At 40.9% G+C, this 27,286-nt stretch overlaps 1 protein-coding gene across 5 annotated transcripts in view; it reads left to right on the top strand.

The window, feature by feature from the left end:
- Positions 1-27,286, top strand: part of ralgapa2 (Ral GTPase activating protein catalytic subunit alpha 2) — a 515,740-nt gene that overhangs the window by 137,124 nt on the left and 351,330 nt on the right. For all 5 annotated transcript variants that reach the window (XM_078556382.1, XM_078556383.1, XM_078556384.1 and 2 more), the window contains exons 11-14: positions 23,153-23,332; positions 24,994-25,128; positions 25,986-26,134; positions 26,924-27,035. In XM_078556382.1, coding sequence (XP_078412508.1) covers positions 23,153-23,332; positions 24,994-25,128; positions 25,986-26,134; positions 26,924-27,035 — 576 coding nt within the window. The remainder of the gene's footprint in view (positions 1-23,152; positions 23,333-24,993; positions 25,129-25,985; positions 26,135-26,923; positions 27,036-27,286) is intronic.

The following is a 27,286-nucleotide window of genomic DNA, read 5'->3' as shown; positions in this document are numbered from 1 at the left end:
CACTTTCTACTGCAAGAAACACAGCACTCAACATATGAAGTAAAGTCCCACACCTTTTATATAGCGTCTTGAAAATAATGAAACATCCCAAGGCACTTCACAGGAGCATTATAAAACAAAGTATGACACCAATCCACATCAGGAGAGTTAGGTCAGATGACCAAAAGCTTGGACAAAGAAGTAGTGTCTTAAAGGAGGAAAGCAAAATGAGAGGTGGAGAGATGTAGGGAAGGCATTCCAGAGCTGGGCTTATGCAACCGAAGGCACAGCCACCAATAGTGGAGCAATTAAAATTCGGCATGCACAGGAGACCAGGATTAAAGCAGTACCAATATCTCGGAAGGTTGAGAGGCTGGTGGAGGCTACAGAAATAGAGCAGAGTGAGGCCATGGAGGGACTTGAAAATGGATGTGAATTTTAAAATCAAGAAGTTGCTTGCTCGGGAGCCAATGTAGGTCAGCGAATACAGCGGTGACAGAGGAATGGGACTTGCTCCAAGTTAAGATACAGGCCGCAGAGGTTTGGATGACCCCAAGTTTATGGAGAGTAGAATATGGTGCACCAGCCAGGAGTGCATTGGAAGAGTCGAGTCTAAAGGTAATTAGGCATGAATGAGGGTTTCAGCAGCAGATGAGCTGACTTGGGGGCAAAGTCAGATGATACGGAGGTGAAAATAGGTAGTCTTAGTAATGACATGCATATGAGGTTGGAAGCTCATCGTGGAATCAAATGTGGTGTCAAGGTTGTGAACAGACTAGTTTAATTTCGGACTGTTGCTAGAGAAAGGGATCGAGTCAGTAGCTAGGTAACAGAGTTTGGAGTGGGGACTGAAAACAATAGCTTCAGTTTTCCAAGTATTTAAACATCAACATAACATATCCAGGCTATCCTTTATAAATATCTTGTACCTGTAAACTACTTGTTTGTAACACACCTAAAAATTTATACACTGAGCTCCATTGCTATAGCCAGGCAATTTGCAAAAACAAGTTGAATGAACGAGCAATAAAGTTGTCCTCATCAGGAATTCACCAAGATGTGCATTGGAATTGGGGAAGGGAAAGGTGAGTAGGAATTAGGATTTAAGTTGTAAGGGAAAGCACCAAGAAGGATAATAGTAATTATCGATTTATTCAAATTTAACCAAAATGCAACACTGGACCACTTGCATGCCAAACAGCATAAGCAGCATGCAAGAAACAGAGCTATGCGATCCCACAACCAACGGATCAGACCCAAGCTCTGCAGTCCTGCCAAACCATTCATGAATGGTGGTGGACAATTAACAACTCACTGGAGGAGGAAGCTCCACAAATATCCCCATCCTCAATGATGGGGGAGCCTGCACATCAGTGCAAAAGATACGGCTGAAGTATTTGCAACAGTTTTTAGCCAGAAGTGCTGAGTGGATGATCCACCTCGGCCTCCTCTGGAGGTCCCCAGCATCACAGAAGCCAATCTTCAGCCAATTCGATTCACTCCACATGATATCAAGAAATGGCTGAAGGCAGTGGATACTGCAAAAGCTATGGGCCCTGACAAGATTCTGCAATAGTACGGAAGACATGTGCTCTAAAGCTTGCCGTGCCCCCTAGCCAAGCTGTTCCAGTACAGCTACAACACTGGCAACTACCCGACAATGTGGAAAATTGCCCAGATATGTCCTGTCCACAAAAAAGCAGGACAAATCCAACCCGGCCAATTACCACCCCATCAGCCTATCTCAGTTATCGGTAAAGATATAGAAGGGGCCATCAACAGTGCTATCAAGCAGCACTTGCTTAGCAATAACCTGCTCACTGATGATCAGTTTAGGTTCCGCCAGGATCACTCAGCTCCTGACCTCATTACAGCCTTGGTTTAAACATGGACGAAAGAGCTGAACTCCAGAGCTGAAGTGAGAGTGACTGCCCTTAACATCAAGACAGCATTTGACTGAGTGTGGCATCAAGGAGCCCTAGCAAAACTGGAGTCAATGGGAATCAGGGAGAAAATTCTCTGCTGGTTGGAGTCATTCTTGGCACAAAGGTTGTGGTTGGTGGAGGTCAGTCATCTCAGCTCCAGGACATCACTGCAGGAGTTCCTCAGGGTAATGTCCTAGGCCCAACCATCTTCAGCTGCTTCATCAATGACCTACCTTCCATCATAAGGTCAAAAGCGGGGATGTTCGCTGATGATTGCACAATGTTCAGCACCATTTGTGACTCCTCAGATACTGAAGCAGCCCATGTCCAAATGCAGCAAGACCTGGACAATGTCCAGGCTTCAGCTGACAAGTGGCAAGTAACATTTGCGCCACACAAGTGCCAGGCAATGACCATCTCCAACAGAGAGAATCTAACCATCGGCCCATGACATTCAGTGGCATTACCATCGCTGAGTCCCCCCACTATCAACATCCTTGGGGGGTTACCATTGACCAGAAACTGAACTGGACTAGCCATATAAATACTGTGGCTACAAGAGCAAGTCAGAAACTAGGAATCCTTCAGTGAGTAACTCACCTGATTTCCCAAAGCCTGTCCACCATCCACAAGGCACAAGTCAGGAGTGTGATGGAATACTCTCCACCTGCCTGGATGAGTGCAGCTCCCACAACACTCAAGAAGCTTGATGCCATCCATAAGACCATAAGACATAGGAGCAGAAATTAGGCCATTCGGCCCATCGAGTCTGCTCCGCCATTTAATCATGGCTGATAAGTTTCTCAACCCCATTCTCCCGCCTTCTCCCCGTAACCTTTAATCCCCTTACCAATCAAGAACCTATCTATCTCGGTCTTAAATACACTCAATGACCTGGCCTCCACAGCCTTCTGTGGCAATGAATTCCATAGATTCACCACTCTCTGGCTAAAGAAGTTTCTCCTCATCTCTGTTCTAAAAGGTCTTCCCTTTACTCTGAGGCTGTGCCCTCGGGTCCTACTTTCTCCTACTAATGGAACCATCTTCCCGACGTCCACTCTATCCAGGCCTTTCAGTATTCTGTAAGTTTCAATCAGATCCCGCCTCATCCTTCTAAACACCATCGAGTATAGACCCAGAGTCCTCAAACGTTCCTCATATGTTAAGCCTTTCATTGCTGGGATCATTCTTGTGAATCTCATCTGAACCCTCTCCAGGGCCAGCACATCCTTCCTGAGATACGGGGCCCAAAATTGCTCACAATATTCTAAATGTGGTCTGACCAAAGCCTTATAAAGCCTCAGCAGCACATCCTTGCTTTTATATTCTAGTCCTCTCAAAATAAATGCCAACATTGCATTTGCCTTCCTAACTACTGACTCAACCTGCAAGTTAACCTTAAGAGAATCCTGGACTAGGACTCCCAAGTCCCTTTGCACTCCAGATTTCTGAATTCTCTCCCCATTTAGAAAATAGTATATGCCTCTATTCTTCCTACCAAAGTGCATGACCTCACACTTCCCCACGTTGTATTCCATCTGCCACTTCTTTGCCCATTCTCCTAACCTGTCTAAATCCTTCTGCAGCCTCCCTGCCTCCTCAATACTACCTGTCCCTCCACCTATCTTTGTATCATCTGCAAACTTAGCCAGGATGCCCTCAGTTCCTTCATCTAGATCATTAATGTATAAAGTGAAAAGTTGTGGTCCCAACACTGACCCCTGCGGAGCTCCACTAGTCACCAGCCGCCATCCTGAGAAGGATCCCCTTAACCCCACTCTCTGCCTCCTGCCAGACAACCAATCTTCTATCCATGCTAGTACCTTGCCTCTAACACCATGGGATCTTAACACCATGCGGCACCTTGTCAAAGGCCTTTTGGAAGTCGAAGTTGATAACATCCATTGGCTCTCCTTTGTCTAACCTACTCGTTACCTCCTCAAAGAATTCTAACAGATTTGTCAGGCATGACCTCCCCTTGATGAAACCATGCTGACTTTGCCCTATTTTACCATGCACTTTCAAGTATTCTGAAATCTCATCCTTAATAATGAACTCTAAAATCTTACCAACGACTGAGGTCAGGCTAATTTGTAATTTCCCATCTTTTGCCTCACTCCCTTCTTAAACAGGGGGGTTACATTAGCGATTTTCCAGTCCTCTGGGACCCTCCCTGACTTGAGTGATTACTGAAAGATCACCACTAACGCCTCCACTATCTCTTCAGCTATCTCCTTCAGAACTCTGGGGTGTAATCCATCATGGTCCAGGTGATTTATCCACCTTCAGATCTTTCAGTTTTCCTAGAACCTTCTCCTTGGTAATGGCCACCATACTCACCTCTGCCCCCCGACTCTCTTGAACTTTGGGGATGTTACTCGTGTCTTCCACCGTGAAGACTGACACAAAGTACCTATTCAGTTCCTCCGCCATTTCTTTGTTCCCCACTACTACTTCTCCAGCGTCATTTTCCAGCGGCCCAATGTCCACTTTTGCCTCTCTCTCTTACTGGATAGTTTACCCTCATATTTAATCTTCTCCCTCCTTATTTCTTTTTTAGTTGTCCTCTATTGGTCTTTGTAGGCTTCCCAATCCCCTGGTTTCCCACTGCTCTTCGCCGCATTGTATGCTTTCTCTTTAGTTTTTATGCTGTCCCTGACTTCCCTTGTCAGCCATGGTTGCTCGTCCTCCCTTTAGTATACTACTTCTTCCTAGGGATGAATTTTTGCTGTGTCTCCCAAATTACTCCCAGAATCTCCTGCCATTGCTGTTCCACTGTCTTTCCTGCTAGGACAAAGCAGTCTGCTTGATTGACACCTCATCCACAAACATTCACTGCCTCCACCAATGATGTGCGGTGGCATCAATGTGTACCATCTACAAGATGCACTGCAGGAACTCACCAAGTTTACTTTGACAGCACCTTCCAAACATACAACCCCTGCCACCTAGAAGGACAAGGGCAGCAGACAGATGGGAACACCACCACCTAGAAGTTCCCCCCTAAGCCACTCACCATCCTGACTTGGAAATATATCGCCGTTCCTTCACTGTCGCTGGGTCAAAATCCTGGAGCTCCCTTCCTAACAGCACCATGGGTGCACGTACACCACAGGGACTGCAGCGGCTCAAGAAGGTGACTCATCACCTTCTCGAGGGAAATTAGGGATGGGCAATAAATGCTGGTCTCGCCAGCGACGCTCACATCCCATGAATGAATATAAAGTACTGTTAACCTGACATTAAGTGAACATCTGTCAATAACGAGTGCTTAGTGAGGGAAGATGGTGTTTATATGGAAGCTTAGTTGCTTGGAAGAAAAAGCCTTTGTTTGTAATTTGTGTTCGTGAGAGTGAGATTTAAGTACTGTGGAATAGAACTTGCTGTTTCCTCTTTCAGTGTCTATGAAAAGCAAACCTGGGCCATACGTAGATTGAAATAAATGCCAATAAAGCTCCATTTAAGCTGCTCAATCATAGAAAACAACACTTTTCAAAAGTCTAACTTCTCCATTTCTGACCGTTTTTGTGGTGCAAGGTTGCTAAGTTGGCATTAAGAGTCAAGCCTCATGTTTGGGACTCGAGTCAAATGTAGACCAGACTTTGAGGGGGTGGCATGTTCCCATCCCTGAGTGGCATTAATGAACCAGGTGATTTTTACAACAATTGTGCATCTTCCATGGTCGTTTTTCTTTCTGCTGGTGCTTGTCCACAAATTGCTAGATTTATGGCTTTCAATACATAGTGGGATTTGAACCCATGACCTCGCTAGTCCAGCATATTGAGTACATAATTTGGAAATATAATGGTATGGTATCCTTGTTTTGCTCAAAATGTGTTGTAAATAAAATATTCATTACATTTTGAAGTCTCAGTTCCGAATACTGATTGAATTAAATCAGCATAATAAATTATGCAGACTTCTACATAAATGTGATAAATAATGAAAGGGTTTCTTCATGTGTCTTTAGCTCATCGCAGCTGGAGCCTAAATGATTTCAATTATTTATTTCTATGTTATTTTCATCAATATGTTTTTTTGACTTTAGTCTGTGGGTGCCGAATGTTAACTTTTATTACCATAGAACTGCTACTTTACAAATATGAAACCCAGATCTGTTTTGCCATTTAAAAAACAAATACTTGCAGGCCAGAATTTTGCAATGCGTAAAACTATTCAAGATTCAGTAGGTTTGGCATGCAGGATGTTTATTGGATTTATTTCAACTTGACAACTATTTTTTAAAAATTGTAACTTGGTTACAGGGCAGATGTTGTATTTCTTAATAAATTAATAAGGTGAAAGTAACATTTGGGGAAACTTCTGAAATAACAATACTCGACAATAACTACTCCGTTTAAATGGCTCAATGTGCATGATGGCTTTCAGTAACTGCTTCCCAGAAGTTGAAGCAGCCTACAAGAAATGAAAATACTCGTAACTTAAGTTGCAGGGCTGCCTTACACTTCAACTTACTGGTCCTTGGTTCAGTTATTTTTATCGGTTTCCAACCCATTAGATGGACCCTCTTGAGTTCAGTGGTTTGATAACTGACACAATCCCATTTGTCTCCACCATCTTCTATAATCCAAATATAAATTATGTGCCAATACAGGATTATAGAAAGATCAAAAGAATTGCTCAGTGATATATTGGACATCTCAGATTCCCCATACCCTCATATTTATCGAAGGAGCACTGTTGGGTGATATGATAACACTTGGACTGTGGTGGTTCAGGAAGGCAGCTCACCACCACCACCTCGAGGGCAATTAGGGATGGGCAATAAACGTTGGCCTAGCCAGTGGCGCCCACATCCCATAAATGAATTTTAAAAAGTGTGTAGGGTGATAGTCTTCTCTGGGAGCAAACCCTACAAGTAACTGCAATGTTTTGGCACCTAGTATGTTGACTTTCCTGGAATGGTGTAGACAATCCTCAAGGAACTCACTATTCAGCATGGATCACGCTGAGTGCAGGAGCAAGGACTGGATTTTTTCAGCAACTCAATGAACAAGATTAAAATATTAAGATGGAGCTTTCATGGGAATTTCCAATGTTCCATCAACTTTTCAAGCAACCTTTTGCTGCTTGTTCATCCTACCACAGATCAGATATGATTAAAAAGCTGAAGATCTGCAATATTAGTCATTCAGAAGAGTTTGCAAACCTTGTCAAAGTAAATAAGTAATGTTTTGGTCAATCCTTATAATCATTGAACTGGGACATTTTGGGACTGAACATACTATGTTGACCTCAGTTCTGTCTGGATATCCTCATTATGGAGTTGTTACTCAGACAAGCAAAGTCACTGCCTGTTGAGGGTGGTTTCTTCAAAAAAGATAATGTCACTTTTGATAGTATCTATTAGATCAGTGATGGAGGGGAGAAATTAAATTTGGTTGAGCCTGCTTTCATTAACATAATGCTTATTGCATTGTGATGATATGCACCTATTTACCATGACTTGATGATGTGTTTCAGAGGAAGTCATGCATACAGTGCTACTTACTAGATATGGTCCAGGGGTTTGGAAATATTAAGAACTATTGCTGAAACTTTGCGCTGAATATAATGTTTTTCCATCTCGGAACAAGATTGAGAGATTTAGCAAATTAGATAAATTCTTGCAAACCCAACTTTACTGTTCAGTTAGTTAGTAGACTATTGTGATTGAGATATTATAACACTATCCCTCTCAGTAAGTCTTTCCTGAGATATGAAATGATTGACTAGAGATACATACTTGTAGTCAGATTTGGCATTGATCTTTTCTTGTGGATAGGCACATTTGGTTTTCCATTCAGCTAGAACATGTTTTGGCAGATTGATTGAAATAGATGAAAGCAAAAAACTGCGGATGCTGGAAATCCAAAACAAAAATACCTGGAAAAACTCAGCAGGTCTGACAGCATCTGCGGAGAGGAACACAGTTAACGTTTCGAGTCCATACTTCAACAGAACTCATACGGACTCAAAACGTTAACTGTGTTCCTCTCCGCAGATGCTGTCAGACCTGTTGATTGAAATAGATGACCTGTGATGAACCAGTTTTACCAGGATTAAAGTTTGAAACGTATTGAATTGTTTTGCATTGTTACCTCTGTTTGTTGATCATGGGCCAACAAAACAATTTCTTCATGGTTACTAAACGCACAATATTTTTCAGATAATATTTGGACACCTAGTGAAGCACAGATCTATATTTTAATAATCTAGTCAAAATATGAGAGTTTAACCAATTACACAATAATATTGTACCATATTAAATGGTTTGTTCTTCATTTAATATGTAAAAAACCTGAAGCTTTGCAGGACGCCAATCTTTTCTGATCTTGCTCTTAGAGGTATTTTATCCAAGTGAGTATGAAATGTGAAAGCAAAATACTGCGGATGCTGGAAATCTGAAATAAAAACAGAAAATGTTGGAAATACTCGGGTCTGGCAGCATCTGTGGAGAGAGAAACAGAGTCAATATTTCGAAGTAAATATTGCTGTTCTTCAGAACTGAAAGAAGGTAGAAATGTGATGTGTTCTATGTTGTTATAATTGGGGAGGGTGAAGAAGAACAGAAGGGAGGAAGGTCTGGGATAGCGTTCAGGGTAGGAGAGATGAAAAATGTCATGGAACAAAAGGCAAAGGGGATGGTAACGATTATAGTAAAGAAGCAAAGCATTTGTCCAGAGTGAGTGTGAATGGTAGAAGAATGAACATCTCTATCCAAAAGTAAAAACATGAAAAACAAGATTGAGACCGGCACATGCCAAAAAAAGGACTCAAAACGTGGGACAGAGTTCATGGTCTGAAATTGTTGAATTCGGTGTTGAGTTGCGAAGGCTGTAATGTGCCTAATCTGATGATGAGGTGCTGGTCCTTGAGCTCGCATTGAGCTGCACTGGAACACTGCAGCAGGCCAAAGACAGAAATGTGATTGTGAGAGCAAGGTGGTTAATTAAAATGGCAATTGACCAGAAGCATGGGATCATGCTTGCGGAGTGAGCGGAGATGTTCCACAAAGCAGAACTCCAATCTGCGTTTGGCCTCCCTAATATGATCACATCGATAACAGCGAATTGAAAGAAGAACAAGTAAATGGCTGCTTTACCTGGAAGGAGTGTTTCGGGGCTTGGAAGGTGAGGAGAGGGGAGGTAAAAGGAGTGGTGTTACATCTCCAATTGCATGGGTAGGTGCTGTGGGAAGTGGATGTGGGGGGAGATTTAGCAGTGGACCAGCGTCTTCGAGAGGAAACGGTCCCTTCAGAATGGTGATAGGTGGGGGTGGGATGATGTGTTTGGTGGTGACATCGTGCTGGAGGGCGGAAATGGCAGAGAATGATCCTTTGAGCATGGAGGCTGGTGAGATGGAAAATGAAGATGAGGGGAACCCTATTGCCATTCTGTTCTCACCCCTTTCCTTTCCCACCAGAAGTGCAGGAAATGGGTCAGACACAGTTGAGGGCCCTGTTGCCCACAGTGTGGAGGCAGTGGGGAGGTGGAATCCTCTATTAAGGAAAAAGGAAAACATATCAGAAGTGGTGTTGAGGAAGGTTGCATCATCATAACACGTACCGGAGACTGAGAAACTGGGAGAATGGAATGGAGTCCTTAAGAGACAGCGTGAGAAAGTGTAGTCAATGTAACTGTGGGAGTCAGTGGGCTTATAATAGATATTAGTAAACAGCCTGTTCCAAGAAATGGTGACAAAGAAGTTGAGGAAGCAAAGGGAAGTGTCAGAGATGTGGACCATGTGAAGGCAAGGGAAGGGTGGAAATTGGAAACAAAGTTGATAAACTTTTCCAGTTTTGGGCGAAAGCAGGAAATGGAACTGATACAGTCATCAGTGCACTGGAAAAAGAGTTGAAGGGGCCTGGAATGCATATGAAATGTATGTAGATCCAGAGCCTGGTCTGAATCAAATATATAAGCATTCAGGATACTCCTAAAAATTTGCAATGTTCGTTAATATTCAGGAATAAAAAAACTTCGAGGTTTCCAAGATTCAGTACCAAGAGTGTGAATCTTATCGGATTATGAAGGGCTTCTTTTAAATGGAGTTGCAGCACCCTCTAGTGGAGCAATCACAGTACAACTATTTGCTTGGCTTTTCAGAACATGCTTAAAGTTCCCATGTACAAATAATTTTGAAGGTGCCAAATTAAATATTTTGTAACGTAACAAAACCTATATTTTGAATAACCACAAAGTATAACGTAAAATTGATGAGCTAAAGTTGCCATTATTGATGCGAAAGGATGGAATACAGTTTAATTAAGGCTGAACAACCCTAATGAGCTTGGCAAGGCTGTATATTCTCTTTGTATTCCTATCAATATCTTAAACCTCTTTCACTTTTATTTTGCAAGTGTCTAGTTTTCCTTGGCGACTTCTGTATCAAGCCCCAGGCTTGATCCACCTCCATTCTGCATACAAACGCAGAATGGTCCTGAGCTTGGTTTTAATCCTGACTCCAGTCATAACTTCCCTTCCAAGCTTTCCTGGTCTTTGGCTCAATTGTGAATTCTCTCCTACTTCAAAGCACTATTGTTTCACTGTGTTTTTCAGGAAGTGCTGTCTGTTTTTTTAAAACTAAGTCCTAGACAATAAGTCACCAGATAATTAAAATAAATGACAAGGGTGGTTTAACCAGGTATTTTCATGAGCTTTGAAAGCTTACAGTTTAATCTGTCAAAATTTATAGCAATTAAAATATAATTAAGTTATTTTTCTATTATTTTGCTATATGAAGCTTAAGTAGTTAGACAAAATTCCAGTTTTATTCAAGGGTTGAAGTTTTTCATATATATAAATATATGTAGGTTTTATCTAAAACACAAGTTTTTTTAAAATTTGGAATGTCTAGAGAAGTTGAGTAAAACTTGTTGGGGAAGGGAGAGAGAGGAAAAAGTCCCAGTCTGAATTTTCATTTGGTCCAATTTAACTAAACAGCCCCACAGTTCTTTATCATCCAATTGCCTGAAAAACCCATTCCTTTTATTGATCAGTCTGTGAAGAGCTGCTTGACATAAGCCCTACATTTGGCTATTATTAGTTTTAATTTGTAATCCTTGACCTATTGTAATAATTTGGTTTGAAGCACTGTTTCAATATTGCCTTCTCTGAATAGTTTATTATCTGATGTATAGATTTCCAAGCAGTATAAGTAATATTCTAATCAGTGTAAGTAACATTTATTATGACCTCTGTAGAGACCGATAACTTTTAAAAAGAGGTGAACTTCCTTACTGTTGCTGGGTTAAAATCCTGGAACGCTTTTCCTAGCAGCATTGTAGGTGTACCACCACCACCTTCTCAAGGACAATTAGGGATGGGCAATAAATGCTGACCAGCCAGCAACACCTAAATCCCATGGAAGAATATATTTTTAAAAAATCTAAATTTCCCTAAGGACCAACAGAAATAGCCAGAGGACAAGGTTTTATGTTTTAAGACTTTGACTGTAACAAACAAAGTAAAATCAACATAAATCAAACATTACTGAACAGCCAACTGAGACACCGAACTAAAAAAAAAGTACTTTCGCATTAATTAACTAACCCAATAAAAATATGTTTTACAACTCCTTTAACTGTATACAGCACTTATGGCATATATATAGAATTACAAGCAATGAGTCTCAAGTTATTCCTAGCTTATCTGTAGGCTCACTTCTCCTGCTGTGCCAGGTTGCAACATCCAGTGTCCTTCGGAAGTCAGTCCACTCAGCCTGAGTCCCTCAGATCTGACTTCCACCAATAAGGCCCACCTCAGTGCTTATCCCTTAAATCTCCAAAAGCTCTTTTTTTTGAAGAGAGTACCAGCTCTCGCTGACTATGTATTTGTGTTAGCAACCAAGCAGTCTTTTCCTGCTCTTCACAGCTGTGGTTGCATTTTCTCTCTCTCTTTTTTTCTCTTTCTATGTGTGTATCTGTCTTAAAAAAAGCACCTGTATCTTTTCTGTCTCAAGGTGTGAAAACTGTCACTTGACTTTCAATAGATTTCAGTTTGGGTTTCTTTCTCCATGACAACCAGATCACATGGGCCTTTCTCCAGGCAGAGGTTTAGTATGACCACCATACCCCTATCGAGAACATTCTATTTCACCTTGACTCAAAGGAGACGTTTTAAAATATAACCATCTTGTAAAGTCCTGCATTTGTAACATATTCCATCTTGAACCTCTCTAATCTCCTAGATGTCTGACATGTGGAGCTGCTCCAGCACCTCCTTTCCTGTCCATTTTTCCTGACTTGCTAGATTTTTGTAATTATATTGAAATCATTATCATCCGTTCTGCCACCTGTATGGTTGAAGTACGCGTTTTTATTTGGCTAAGAAGCAGCATTTATTGATGCTTTCAATTTTTGGGAGAGAAGGGATGAAAACAAGTTGAAGAACAGAGTGTGGACTCCATTCATTTGTGGGACTGTACAATAGTCAGTGTATCTTTTCTACGTCAGGACTGGTTGATTCAAGAATGATCCAGTAATATCTTTCAGTAGTGCATTTTGGTTGTAATGATTGCTTTGAGTACACTGCCATTTGATTGTTTCTTTTTTTTACAGAGCAAGTGGGAATGCTCTGGAACTTGTTGCCTATAAGGGTGGTAGAAGAGATGATTATTGATGATTTCAAAAGGAAATTGGTTGGGAACGTGAGGGAAATAAACTGATAGGGCTACTGAGATAGAGCAGGGGAATGGGACTGACTGGATTGCTCCATGGAGTACCAGCTTGGCCTTGATGAGCCGAGTGACTGCCTTCTGTACCATAATGACTCCGAGACTATGGCTGTATAGCATGAGAATTTCTGCCCAGCTATACCATGGACTGCAATGTTAATTAGACAGTGGAGCTGAACTGATGCTTTGAGTTTTATTTGCAGATAAATTAATATTGTGCTAAATACCGATGATAGCATTAAAATATATATTTTAAAATGCCAAAGCATTAGCAGTACAGAAAAAATATGGAATAAAATCGAATAATGCAAGAAGTACATAGGCGATAAGTTAACGTTTATAAAACTAATAAACAGGTTCCAACATTAAAACTGTAACCCTCTTTCAGAAAAAATGCAACTTCCTTCTTATAGGGCGTAGTGTATACAATGTTCTCATATGAACAAGGAACAGGAGTAAGCCATTCAGTCCCTCGAGCCAGCTCCGCCATTTAATAGATCATGGCTGACCAGATAGTAACCTAAAATCTGCATCCCACCTACCCCTGATAACCTATCACCCTCTTGCTTACCAAGAATCTATCTCCCTCTGCCTTAAAGATGTTCAAAGACTCTGCTTCCACCACCTTTTCAGGAAGAGAGTTCCAAAGTCTCAAGACCCTCTGAGTGAGAACATTATACCTCATCTGTGTTTTAAATGGGCGATGACCCCTAGTTCTAGATTCTTCCATGAGAGGAAACATCCTCTTCACATCCACCCTGTCAAGACCCCTCGGGACTTTATATGTTTTACTCAAGTCACCTCTTAATCTTCTAAACTCCAGCAGATACAAGCCTAGTCTGTCCAACCTTTCCTCATTAGACAACCTGCCCATTCCAGGTATTAGTCTGGTAAACCTTCTCTGAACTGCTTCCAACACATTTACATCCTTCCTTAAATAAGGTGACCAATACTGTACACAGCACCCCAAATGTGGTCTCTCTAGTGCCCTGTACAACTGAAGCATAACCTCCCTACTTTTGTATTTAATTCCCCTTCTAATAAATGATAACATTCTATTAGCTTTCCTAATTATTTGCTCTACTTGCATACTAGCCTTTTGTGATTCATACACTAGGACACCCAGATCCCTCTGCATCTCGGAGCTTTGCAATCCCTCACCATTTAGATAAATGCTTCTCTTTTATTCTTCCTGCCAGAATGGACAATTACACATTTTCCCACATTATACTCCAGTCGCCAACTCTTTGTCCACTCACTTAACCTATCTATATCTTTTGGTAGCCTCCATATGTCCTCTTCACAACTTACTTTCCTACCTGTCTTTGTGTCATCAGCAAATTTGGCAACCATTCCTTCAATCCCCTCATCCAATTCATTTATCTAAATTGTAAACAGTTGAGGCCCCAGCACTGATCCCTGTGGCACATCACTTGTTACATCTTGCTAACCTATAAAAGACCCATTTATGCCTACTCACTGCTTCCTGTTAGCCAGCCAATCTTCTATCCATGCTAATATCTTACCCCCTATACCACGAGCTTTTATTTTCCGCAATAACCTTTGATGTGGCACTTTATCAAATGCCTTCTGGAAATCTAAGTACAGTACATCCACCAGTTCCCCTTTATCCACAGGACATGTTACTTCCTCAAAGAACTCCAAAAAGTTGGTTAAACACGATTACCCTTTCACAAAACCATGTTGACTCTGCCTGATGACCTTGAGCTTATCCAAGTGCCCTGCTATAATTTCTTTACTAATAGCTTCTAACATTTTCCTTATGACAGATGTTAAGCTAATTGGCTTGTAGTTTCCTGCTTTCTGTCTGTCTCCTTTTTTGAATATAGGAGTTACATTCGTTATTTTCCATTCTCATGGAACCTTCCCTGAATCTAGGGAGTTTTGGAAAATTAAAACCAATGCATCAAAACTATTTCACTTAGACACTTCTTTTAAAACCCGAGGATGAAGTCCATGAGGACCCAGGGACTTTTCAGCCCGCAGCTCCAATAATGTACTCAGTACCAATTCTCTGTAATTTTCCTGATTTCCTTCCCCACTTCCATGTCCTGATTTATAACTGCTTCTGGGATGTTACTTGTATCCTCTATCGTGAAAACTGATGCAAAATACCTGTTCAATTCATCTGCCATCTCCTTATTTTCCATTATCAATCCTCCAGACTCACTTTCTATAGGAGCAACGCACACTTTGTTAACTCTTCTTTTTTAATTATTCATAAAAACTCTTACTATCGGTTTTTATATTTCTGGCTAGCTTTCTCTCATACTCTAATTTTTGCCCCTCATTAATCTTTCAGTCATTCTTTGATGTTCCTTATATTTTTTCAATCTTCTGACCTGCCACCTGTCTTTGCCCAATTATATACTTTTCCTTTAAGTTTGATACTATCTTTAACCTTTCTAGTTAACCATGGATGGCGTCTCTGTCCGTTGGACTTTTTCTTACTCGTTGGAATGTATCAATTTTGTGCATTCTGAAATATCCCCTTAAATATTAGCCACTGCCTCTCTGTTGACCTGCCCCTTAACCTAATTTGCCAATTCACTTTAGCCAGTTCGGCTTTCATTCCCTCATAATTGCCCTCATTTAAGTTAAAAAACATAGTCTCAGACCCACTCCTCTCCCTCATTCGAATGTAAAATTCAATTATATTATGGTTGCTGCTACCTAGGGGCACCTTTGCTATGAGATCATTAATTACTGCCATCTGATTGCACAATACCAGGTCTAGTACAGCCTGCTCTCTGGTTGGCTCCAGAACATAGTTTCTTAGAACAGCATCACAAAAACATTCAATGTACTCCTCATCTAGGCTATCTTTGACCACCTGACTTTTCCAGCCTTATGTAAATTAAAATCTCATGATTATCACCATGCCTTTCTAACAAGCTCCCTTTATTTTTTCCTTTAAGCTCCATTCTACCATGTGGTTATTGTTAGAGGGCCTGTACACAACTCCCACAAGTGACTTCTTGCCTTTACCATTTCTAATCTCTACCCAAACTGTTTCCACATCCTGGTTTCCTGAATTTGGGTCACCCCTCTCTATTGTGCTAATACCATCATTAACTAACAGATCCACCTCCCCACCTTTTCCTCACTTCCTGTCCTTCCTAAATATCCTATACCCTTCAGGTCCCAATCCATGTCCTCCTGCAGCCATGTCTCCGTAATGGCTATCAAATTGTAATTATTTATTTCTATGTGCACTCTCAGTTCATCTGTTTTGTTTCGAACACAAATTTTTGTTCGAAATTTCATTTGTTGATTTACTGTTAGATTTGTGTACACTCTATCCCTTCCTGTCACAGCCTGTTTCTCATTTCCTGCAATAATACCTTTTTCTTTTGTCTTTTCTCTGCTCTTTGATTTACCACATCTTCCCAAATTTGATCCTTTGCCTCTACAGCTTAGTTTAAAACCCTCTCTACTTCCCTAGTTATGCGGCTCACAAGTACACTGGTCCCAGCATGGGTCGGGTGTAGACCGTTCCAACAGCACAGATCCCACTTTCCCCAGCATTGTTGCCAGTGCACCATGAACCGGAACCCACTTCTCCCACACCAGGCTGAGAGCCACACATTCAGCTCCCTAATCTGATTTTCCCTGTGCCAATTTGCACACGGCTCAGGTAATAATCCAGAGATTAAGACCATAAGACGTAGGAGCAGAAGTAGGCCATTTGGCCCATCGAGTCTGCTCCGCCATTCAATGAGATCATGGCTGATCTGATAATCCTCAACTCCGCTTTCCTGCCTTTTCCCCCATAACCCTTGATTCCCTTACTGATTAAAAATCTATCTATCTCAGACTTGAATATACTTAACAACTCAGCCTCTACAGCCCTCTGCGGTAAAGAATTCCACAGATTCACTATCCTTTGAGAGAAGAAACCCCTCCTCATCTGTCTTAACTGGGTGACTCCTTACCTTGAGATTATGCCCTCTGGTCCTAGACTATCCCACAAGGGGAAACAACCTCTCAGCATCTACCCTGTCAAGCCCCCTAAGAATCTTATGTTTCAATAAGGTCACCTCTCATTCTTTTAAACTCCAATGAGTACAGGCCCAACCTGATCAACCTCTCCTCATAAAATCCCTCCATACCTGGATCAACATAGTGAACCTTTTGTGGACTGCCCCCAATGCCAGTATATCTTTCCTTAGATAAGGGACCAGAACTGTTCACAATATTCTAGGTGTGGTCTAACTAGTGCCTTGTATCATTTTAGCAAGACTTTCCTATTTTTATACTTCATTCCCTTTGACATAAAGGCCAACATTCCATTTGCCTTCACTATTATCTGCTGAACTTGTATGTTAGCTTTCTGGGATTCTTGCATGAGGACGCCCAAATCCCTCTGTGCTGCAGCTTTCTGCAGCCTTTCTCCATTTAAATAATATTCAGCTCCTCTATTCTTCCTGCCAAAGTGCATAACCTCAGATTTTCCCACATTGTATTCCATCTGCCAAGATTTTTCCCACTCCCTTAACCTCTCTATATCTCTCTGTAGACTCCTTGTATCATCCTTAGCACTTGACTTCCCACCTATCTTTGTGTCATCCACAAACTTGGCAATAGTGCATTCACTTCCCTCATCTAAGTCATTAATATATATTGTAAATAATTGTGTCCCCAGCACTGATCCCTGTGACACTCTGCTAGTTACATGTTGCCATCCTGAAGATGCCCCCCTTATCCCAACACTTTATCTTCTATTAGTTAGCCAGTCCTCTATCTATGCTAATGTACTACCCCCAATACCATGGGCTCTTATCTTATTAAGTAGCCTTATGTGCAGTACCTTATCGAACACCTTTTGGAAATCCAAATATATTACATCTACTGGTTCCCTTTTATTTATCCTGCTTGTTACTTCCTCAAAGAATTCTAATAAAGTTGTCAGGCATGATTTCCCCTTCATGACGCTATGCTGACTCTGCTTGATTATATTATGCATTTATAAATGCTCTGCTATTACGTACTTTATAATGGACTCTAACATTTTCCCAATGACGGATGTTAAGCTAACTGGCGTATAGTTACCTGTTTTTTGTCTCCCTCCCTTTTTGAATAAGGGTGTTACATTGGCAGTTTTCCAATCTTTTGGGACTTTTCCAGAATCTAAAGATTCTTGGAAGAATATACCAGTGCATCCGCTATCTGTGTAGCTACTCCTTTAATATCCTAGGATGCAACCCATCAGGTCCAGGGGACTTATAAGCCTTTAGCCCATTAGTTTCCCTAGTACTTTTTCTTTAGTGATAGTTATTGTATTTATTTCCTCCCCCTGCTTTTGCCCCTTGATTATTTAGTATTTTTGGAATGCTGTTAGTGTCTTCTACCATGAAGACTGATGCAAAGTATTCACTCAACTCCCCTGCCATTTCCTGGCTCCCCAATATTATTTCCCCAGCCTCGTTCTCTAAGTGGCCTATGTTCACTTTGGCCCCTCTCTTCCTTTTTATATGTTTAAAGAAGCTCTTACTGTCTGTTTTTAACTTACTTGCTAGTTTACCCTCAAAGTTTATTTTCCCCCTCTTTATTTTTTTTTGGTCATCTTTTGCTGGTTTTTAAAACTTTCCCAATCATCTAGCTTACCACTAATCTTTGCCACATTGTATGCTTTTTCTTTCAGTTTGATACTGCCCTTAACTTCCTTGGTTAACCATGGTTGGTTTATCCCCTTCCTAGAATCCTTCTTCCTCACTGGGATATATCTTTATTGTGAGTCATGAACTATTTACTTAAACGTCTGCCATTGTTCATCAACCATCTTTTCTGCTAAACTCCTTTCCCAATCCGCTCCAGCCAACTCTCCCTCATTCCATTATAATTACACTTATTTAAGTTCAGCATAGCTGTTTCCGACCCAAGTTTCTCAAACTGATTGCTAAGTTCAACCCTGTTATGATTACTGTTTCCTAGGAGATCTTTTGCTCTGAGGTAATTTATTAAACCTACCTCATGACACATTACCAGATCCAAATAGTCTGATCCCTGGTTGGATCCACAACATATTGTTCCAGGAAACTGTCCCGAATATACATTCTCAATTCTTGCTCGTGGCTACCTCTGCCAATTTGATTTTCCCAACCTACATGAAGATTAAAGTCACCTATGATTAATGTACTGTCTTTTTTACATGCCATCATTACTTCCTGATTTATTCTCTGTCCTACAGTATAGCTACTGTTAGGGGGCCTATAGACTACTCCCACCAGTGCTTCCTTCCCTTTATCATTTCTTACCTCCACTCATATGGATTCTACATCTTCTAATCCAAGGTCATTTCTTACTATCGTACATATTCCATCTCATACTAACAAAGCTACCCCACCACCCTTTCCTTCCTGCCTGACTTTTCGAAAAGTCACATACCCCTGAAAATTTAGTTCCCAGCTTTGATCTCCTTGTATCCATGCCTCTGTAGTGGCTATATGATCATACCCATTAACCCCTATATGTGCGGTTAATTCATTTATTTTGTTCCAAATACTATGTGCATTTAAGTAAAGAGCTGTTAATTTTGCCTTTTTACTATTTTTTCCCCCTTTGACCCTATTTTCTGCTTTTTTTATATTTGTACACTCTGTCCCCTCCTGTCACACTCTGGGTATCATTACCTAAATAGCTGCCCTGCAATGTCCCATATCCTTTTGCTTTGTATGCTTACATATCTCCTCTCCAGTGCCCTCACCCCCTCTATTTAGTTTAAAACCCTCTCTACAGCCCTAATTATTTGCTTCACCAGGACACTGGTCCCAGCATGGTTCATGTGAAGCCCATCCCACTGGAACAGCTCCCTTCTATCCCAGTACTGGTGCCAGTGCCCCATGAACTGAAATCCATTCCTCCTGCACCAATCTTTGAGCCACGCATTTAACTCCTTGACTTTATTTACCCTATGCCAGTTTGCCCGTGGCTCAGGTAGTAACCCCGAAATTATTACCTTGGAGGTTCTGCTTTTTAATTTAGCTCCGAACTGTTCAAATTCTTTCAGCAGAACCTCCTTTCTAGGCCTATTAATGTCGTTAGTACCAACGTGGACGACGACAACTGGATCCCTCCCCTCCCTCTCCAAGTTCCTCTCCAGCCCTGAGGAGATGTTCTTAACCCTGGCTCCAGGTAGGCAGTACAACCTTCAGGACTCACGCTCACGGCTTCAGAGAACAGTATCTATCCCCCAAATTACACTGTCCCCTACCACTACTATGCTCCTATTTCCTCCCCCCACTTGAATGGCTCCCTGTACCACAATGCTGTGGTCAGTTCGCTCATCCTCCCTGCAGCCCCACTCTCATCCCCACAGCTTGCAAGAACCGTGTAACTGTTGGACAGTTGCGGGGCCGGGCTCCTCAAACGCTACCCCCTGGATCCCCATACCTGCTTCACCTGCAGTCACACTCTCTTGTCCCTGATCTCACACCAAATTCGAATGACCTAATCTGAGGGGTGTGACTGCCCCCTGGAGCAAAGTGTCCAGGTAACTTTCCCCCTCTCTGATGTGGCGCAATGTCTACAGCTCGGACTCCAGCTCCTCAACTCGGATCCGAAGTTCCTCAAGCTGCAAACACTTACTATAGATGTGTTCACTCTGGATCACCTTGGTGTCCGGCAGGCCCCACATGCTGCAGCAGCAACACATCACCCGGCCTGCCATCACTATGGTATTTAATTAAATTAACTAATTACTCTAGTATCCCTGCTCTTTACACTTTATGAATCCCCTGGCCTTTACACTTTATTGTAATTATTTTTTTACACCAGTATTGATCCTATACTTAACCAGCTATTTTTAAGAAAAAGAGAAAAGAAGATTGGGGACCTGAACACAAACTAAAGACCTTATTTTTACTTTAAAGCCTAGAAATCCTCATCAATCCTACTCATCAATCAGCTGCTCCCCGTGTGCTTTTCCCCTACGTGCTCTTTAATGGCCTCTCGCCTCTCTCTCCGTACTCTTTAATGGCCTCTCTCTCCGTACTCTTTAATGGCCTCTCGCCTCTCTCTCCGTACTCTTTAATGGCCTCTCGCCTCTCTCTCCGTACTCTTTACTGGCCTCTCTCTCCGTGCTCTTTAATGGCCTCTCGCCTCTCTCTCCGTACTCTTTAATGGCCTCTCTCTCCGTGCTCTTTAATGACCATTTTATTATGATGTTTGCAGTTCTGCTTCTTAATTTGGTCCTCAAATTGACTATGCAGAATCTCCTTCCTTGCTCTGCCTCTGTCGTTGGTACCTACATAGACCATGACGACCGTGTCCTCCCTCCCACTGCAAGCTCCTCTCCAGCACCAAGCAGATGCCCCACAACCTGGCACCAGGCAGGCAACACAGATGTTTGGACTCACGGTCTTTGCTGCAGAGAACGGTGTCAATCCCTCTGACTATACTATCCCCAACTACCACTATATTCCTTTTTGTTCCTCTCACTTGAGTGGCTTCCTGTACCACGGTGCCATGGCCAGTTAGCTCATCACACTTTGAGCCAGATTCCGAAATATACTCACTTGGTCTCCGTCTCACACAGGCTGAAGTCTCCCCTCTGATCGTGCGCCCCTCAGAGGTATATGTTCTCACATTCGGGTCTGGACTCCGATTTTCAAGATTTCGCTCTTGTTTATATCAGTGTGGACTACAACATTTTTAAGTGTTTCACCAGAATTTTTGGCTAGTTTGGTGCATTGTTTCAAATCTCCATTTTATATCACAAGTTGGAATAGACCTTGTAATAGAATAGAATCGATGCTGCCAGACCTGCTGAGTTTTTCCAGGTATTTCTGTTTTTGTTTTGGATTTCCAGCATCCGCAGTTTTTTGTTTTTATATATATATATATATTGGAATAGACCTTGTTCCCCCAGGCATTTCAAGGTTCAAATGAGCACAGTTTATATATCTTTTATTATCAGTTACAACTTAATGGTATTAGTTAGACAAAGGCCACAGCACAATGACCCCCTGGTGCGCTGGTAATTGTGACCTTGTACGGTAGTTGCAGCGCAGAGACTGGGCATTGTCTTTTTTGAAGATGGCTATCAGACGGTGCGAAATGGCCTTCCCCATTTCTCCATTTAATTGAGTTATCCCGTGTCCCTGCCCGTGTGTCTCCCATTTCCTAATTGCAAATTTACAGCTGAGCCCCTTGTACAAGTTTTTAGCTTTCATGTAAGGCTGTGATTGCCTGTGTATGCTTTGGTGCCTTAGCTGCTGGTCCTGACTGGCACTTTAAAATAAATCCAAATTTTCTGCATCTTCAGAAAATAAAACTGAGGCTGCATTTATATCCATGACAGGTCAATTCAGTCTAATTGCCTTCAACAGGTGTTACTATTTGCTGTGAAATTCCTTTTGTACAGTGAAGTATCAAAGAAAACTGCTTCAGAATTGAACCTCACAACAAAGTGCCTGTTAATTATTATAGCAAACTCACTTGCATAAATGGGAAATGGTTTAGGAAACCAGGTTTTGATCTATAACAAAAACAAAAACACCTGGAAAAACTCAGCAGGTCTGGCAGCATCGGTGGAGAAGAGTACAGTTGACGTTTCGAGTCCTCATGACCCTTCAACAGAACTAAGTAAAAATAGGAAAGGAGTGAAATATAAGCTGGTTTAAGTGGGGGGGGAGGGTGTTGGGACAAGAAGAGCTGGATAGAGGGCCAGTGATAGGTGGAGATAACCAAAAGATGTCACAAACAAAAGGACAAAGAAGTGTTGAAGGTGGTGATATTATCTAAAGGAATGTGCTAATTAAGGGTAGAAAGCAGGACAAACAAGGTACAGATAGCTCTAGTGGGGGTGGGGTGGAGTGAAGGAATACTAAAAAGGCCAAAAGGTAGAGATAAAACAATGGATGGAAATACATTTAAAAATAATGGAAGTAGGTGGGAAAAGAAAAATCTATATAAATTATTGGAAAAAACAAAAAGGTGGGGGAAAAAATGGAAAGGGGGTGGGGATGGAGGAGAGAGTTCATGATCTATATGATTTATAGATCTTTGATCTATAAACTGACTAGTCACTATAACCTGCCATCATTTAAAAACACATTCAGCCATATGTGCAATATTTCCCCCCAAATTCCAGTTTCACCCCTTACATAGTTATGTAATGCATGTCCTGATTTGGTGTTTCTTCATTGCTTGATCCTTCTAATGATTAAAAGACAGATCTGATGAGTTGAATTGTTGAAAGTAAAGGGTATTTGAGCAAAATGCTTTTAAATCGCCATGACTGCTCACATGGGTGACCCCCTACCATCCAATGTCACCCAGCATAAATTAATCCTCATATTTCTTCCTGCAGTTCAGATTAGTTTAAATAAATTCCTGTTGTCACAGCCTATTCGTTTGAAAACAAATTATTTGAATTTGTCAATTCATAAATTATTGGATAAATTTCAGCCAGCCGATCAATCAGAGGTGTTTCTCGTATGTTTAGTTTCAAATATCATTAAATAAATGTTTGCTTCCTGGTAGCTGCCTTTCTAACCAATGGTGCAAGTTAGTAGAACTCGTGTATCTAATTGGTCTCTTTCTTCCAGGGTTTTCTACTGCCAACTTGTGAAGCATCAGCAATAAAAAAAGTTGTAAAGGTTTATCGAAAATGGATCTTACAAGAAAACAAACCTCCGTTTATGGCAGAGCCAGAAAAGGTGGAAATGGATGATGATGTAGTTGACCATCCAGAGGATCTTTCTGTAACACTAACTGCTAACATGGAGGTAAGCACATAAGAATTTTTCTATTTTTCATGTCATTTATGTTTTCTTGGCTAATATAGTACTCGAGTATTCGAAACTGACAGTGTTGATTTCCTGGCCTGCCTATATTCTTCAAATCTCTTGTCTCTTTTAGGGTTTGCATTTAACCCAAGTCATAAGTGTTGGAATGAAAGTCTTTCTGGGGCAGCCATGAGGGTTTGCGGTTGAGCGAAACTGATCCATTCAATAGCTGCAGCAGTGGATGTGTTTCTGCGAGTGGGTTTAAGGCTTTTTTGTGCCAGGAGCATACTGTGCAGTTTGTTCTGTTATACTTAGCCACTTCAGCGTCAAACACTGATCAGTAGTGGAAAAGTGTAACATCTCTTGCAAGCATTCAGACTCCCTACTCCCCTCAAAACCCTGTGAGAAGTCAACCTCTACACCAAGTATTCAGTTTGGAATTGTGATTTCCATAAGTGTGAAATGGAACAACACTGTGTGAAAAGCCTGTTCTATTTGTGGGAAGTCCATGCATGCATTACTGAGGGAATGCTGCATTGTTAGAAGTACTGTCTTTTGATTGAGACTTTAACTTGAGGCCGCATCTAACCTTTCAGGTAGATGTAAAAGATTCCATGTTGCTATTTTGAAGAAGAGCCGGGGAGTTATTCCTGATGTTATGGATAATATTTATCCCTCAATCAACATCACAAAAACAGATTATTTGGTCATTTATACATTGCTGTTTGTGGGAACTTGCTGTGTGCAAATTGGCCGCTGCATTTCCTACATTCAAACAGTGATGACACTTCAAAAGTAATTAATTGACTAAAGTGCTTTGGGTCGTTATGCAGTCGTGAAAGGCACTATATAAATGCAAGTCAGCCGTTCCCGTTGGCCTAACATTGTTTACTTATATTTCTAAGAACTTTAATGAAGTGTGCATTCAGATTTGTCCTCTTTTAAGAGGGCTGCATGGTAATTAGAAACTTATAGAATATTTTTCCTGGAAACTAAATACATGGATATAGATTCCTTGGTAGGGTAGATTAGATATTGTTTATGGAAGATCAAATGGCCATTTCTTTTTCCATGCATAATATTCTAAGTAAGTAATTGAACGTTAAATGGTTTGGAATGTTAGAGAGATGTACTAAGCAATGACATAAATGCAGTTTCTTTTCTCTTGTTAATGTTCATGTTCAGTTATCTTACACACACGTCATTCATGTGTGTGTGAGTGAATGTCTTTAGTTTGTTTAGTTTGTGTGTTACCCTCATTATATCTTTGACAATAATGCATATATGTGTGCATGTTATAAGAAATAAAAAGAAAGTAGATACTTAATAAAAGGAAGGAAAATAGTATTTATAGAAGAATGGCTTACTACTATCTTACTATACAATGCTGAAATCTGGCTTATAAATGTTTTTCTAAGCAAATTTCCAGATTTGGCATTATAGGGACTAAGATTTATTCATACAAAATCCATCTACACAAATTTGCTGTTTATTGTATGGTACAGTGATAGCTGATGGCTTCTGGAATGATGGGCACCTTGGCTATTTGTCAGTGCAGGTAGATCGGTTTGAAAATTGGAGAAGAGGTTTGTTCTACTTTGAGGATCGCACATCTCAACATTAGTGTGACATAAAATCATTTTTTGTTTTTGCTTTTAAAGAGCATTCAGCAGCCTAAGCACCGGCGCACATCCAGCTGGGGAAGAACATACTCTTTTACAAATGCTATCAATCGGGGCTGTGTTTTCGAAGAGGAAAATGTAAATGTTCAGGCTGGCACTCAATCAACTTTGCAGGTAAGTGTTTGATCGAGCTCTTTTGTGAGCTGATCTAATTTTTTTGATAAGGGTGACACTTTTTAGCTTCTTCCCCCTTTCCATATAGGCGGTCTGCTTCTGGGCCTCTGACAATGTTTTATTTTTGAAACTGGCTGCTGGAAAGTGTTATCTGGAAATGATTCTTCCTCAAATATTCCCTCCCAACAGTGAAATGTATGGTCTCTGTTAATTCTCAGCTGATGACACATCTTTGATTGTAATGTTGCTATGGAGTGTTTCAGAATGCCTAACTCCATTGTGTAGCATTACAGTGCCCAGTGAGTTGCTTTCACATATCATGCAATGTGCTTTGGTCTCGCTGGGTGCAGCTAGTAGGGTGACCCTTGATTTCTACAGGAAATACGCTTGCTCTCCCAGTCCATACTTAAAAGCTGTCCGTCACTTGCATCTTCCGGTTCTGATGAAAGATTATCGACATGAAGCATTAACTCTGTAGCCCTCTGGAACGTATGTTGTCTGACATCCTGAATGTTTCTAGCATTTTCTGTTTTTATTTCACATTTGTGGCATCGCAGTATTTTGTTTTGGTGTTATGATCCTGTTTGTTAAAACTGCTGTAGAGGCCAGTAATTTTTAGGATGTTTGTTTCCAATTGATTAAAATATTCAGGGAACAGGGTGTGTGGAGGTTATATAAAATGGCTCCAAAAGTAAAAGATTTTGGGAGAGAGTGCAATTGATATTTTGCTTTAACAAAAAAGTATCATGCATTACTAACTTTTAGTAACAAGTGTTGATAGGAATCAGTTGTTCCTATGGAGCTCAATGATACTCTTGACAAATTTTGACAGTAATATTTACATATATTTTTAAAAGGTATTTTTGACAAATTCTGCAAATGTATTTCTGTTGGAACCCTGCACTGACATCTCAAAGATCCTGGAAGAGCAGATTGATGTGTGCAAGGCAGTCTTGAGTATCTATCGGCACATGATCATGGAATTAACCATGAGCAAGAAGACATGGTGAGTTTAGCCATCAGGCTGTACTATTTCTATATTTTCCTTATTTGTACCTTTATAGTTTTGAATGAGTAAACTTGTGCAACCTTGCCTCAGATGTGTGACAGCACATTTTTAATGTAGATTTTAATTGGCTGATGTTGATTTCTGTTATGTATTTAAGGCCAAAATAAATGCTTAAGCTGATTCTGACTAACTTGAACTTTGCAGATTTTCTTTATTTAAAAAACAGGTATTTTCCCACTTTCCTCTGACTCCCTGCGGCCGACGTTAATTTGGTGGTGTCCTCCTGACAATATTTAAAAATACGATTCCCCTGCCACACTTAAGATGCAATGAAACATCCTTCTAATGCAAATGGCTTGCCTTAACTTGCCCATTGCTGTGTTGAAATGTCAGCAGATGTTTGGAGTCAGGATGAGTTCCTTAGAACGTAAACGCAAGGTTCTACTGCCAGGGTTATGGAACCATTTTGCATTTTTCCCTGAAATTTATTGCTGCTCTAGCAGTTGATTTTGGAAAATGATTACCTTGCACAGTACAATAATAGAGACCAATTTTTGACTACCACCACCTGATGGAAAACCTTGTGCACTGGTGCATATTGGAAATTCATTTTCCCGCTGCACACCCTCTTACCCTTAAAATTAATTGTTCAGAAAATTATGCATCCCCCAATTACACAGTATGCTCCCAGCAGGGGCCAGAAATTGGGGAAAAAATATCTTCCATTGTTAATTTGGATGTGCTCGCAGTATATTTTTGAATGACTGGATATTAATCTTTTTATAGGGAGCAACTTTTGCGAGTGTTGCTCAGGATCACTGAAACAATTATGCAAAAGCAACAGGATTTGCACAAACGTGATATATTTGCAGAACAAATGGCTGGACTACTTTTCCGGGTAAAATGTGTAAATATGGAGATAACCTATCATACGCAAACATTTTGTGCATTGTTTATGTATATCCGTAGAAGGTATCAATTTGTATTTAAAAAGTGCAAACTAATGTCATTGGAATATCCAGTTTCACGTTAATCATGAGTGCAGGAGAGGAAACTGACAGATCGGATGTTGAGCAACAGAGTTTCCGTTGCTGGTTGTGCCATGCCAGTTTAATATGAGTATTGTTGATAGATATCCAAACTGGTTCT

Source organism: Cetorhinus maximus, chromosome 14 (assembly GCF_964194155.1).
Source record: "Cetorhinus maximus chromosome 14, sCetMax3.hap1.1, whole genome shotgun sequence".
Taxonomy (NCBI): Eukaryota; Metazoa; Chordata; class Chondrichthyes; order Lamniformes; family Cetorhinidae; genus Cetorhinus; species Cetorhinus maximus.
This window is presented reverse-complemented; position numbering and strand designations above follow the sequence as displayed.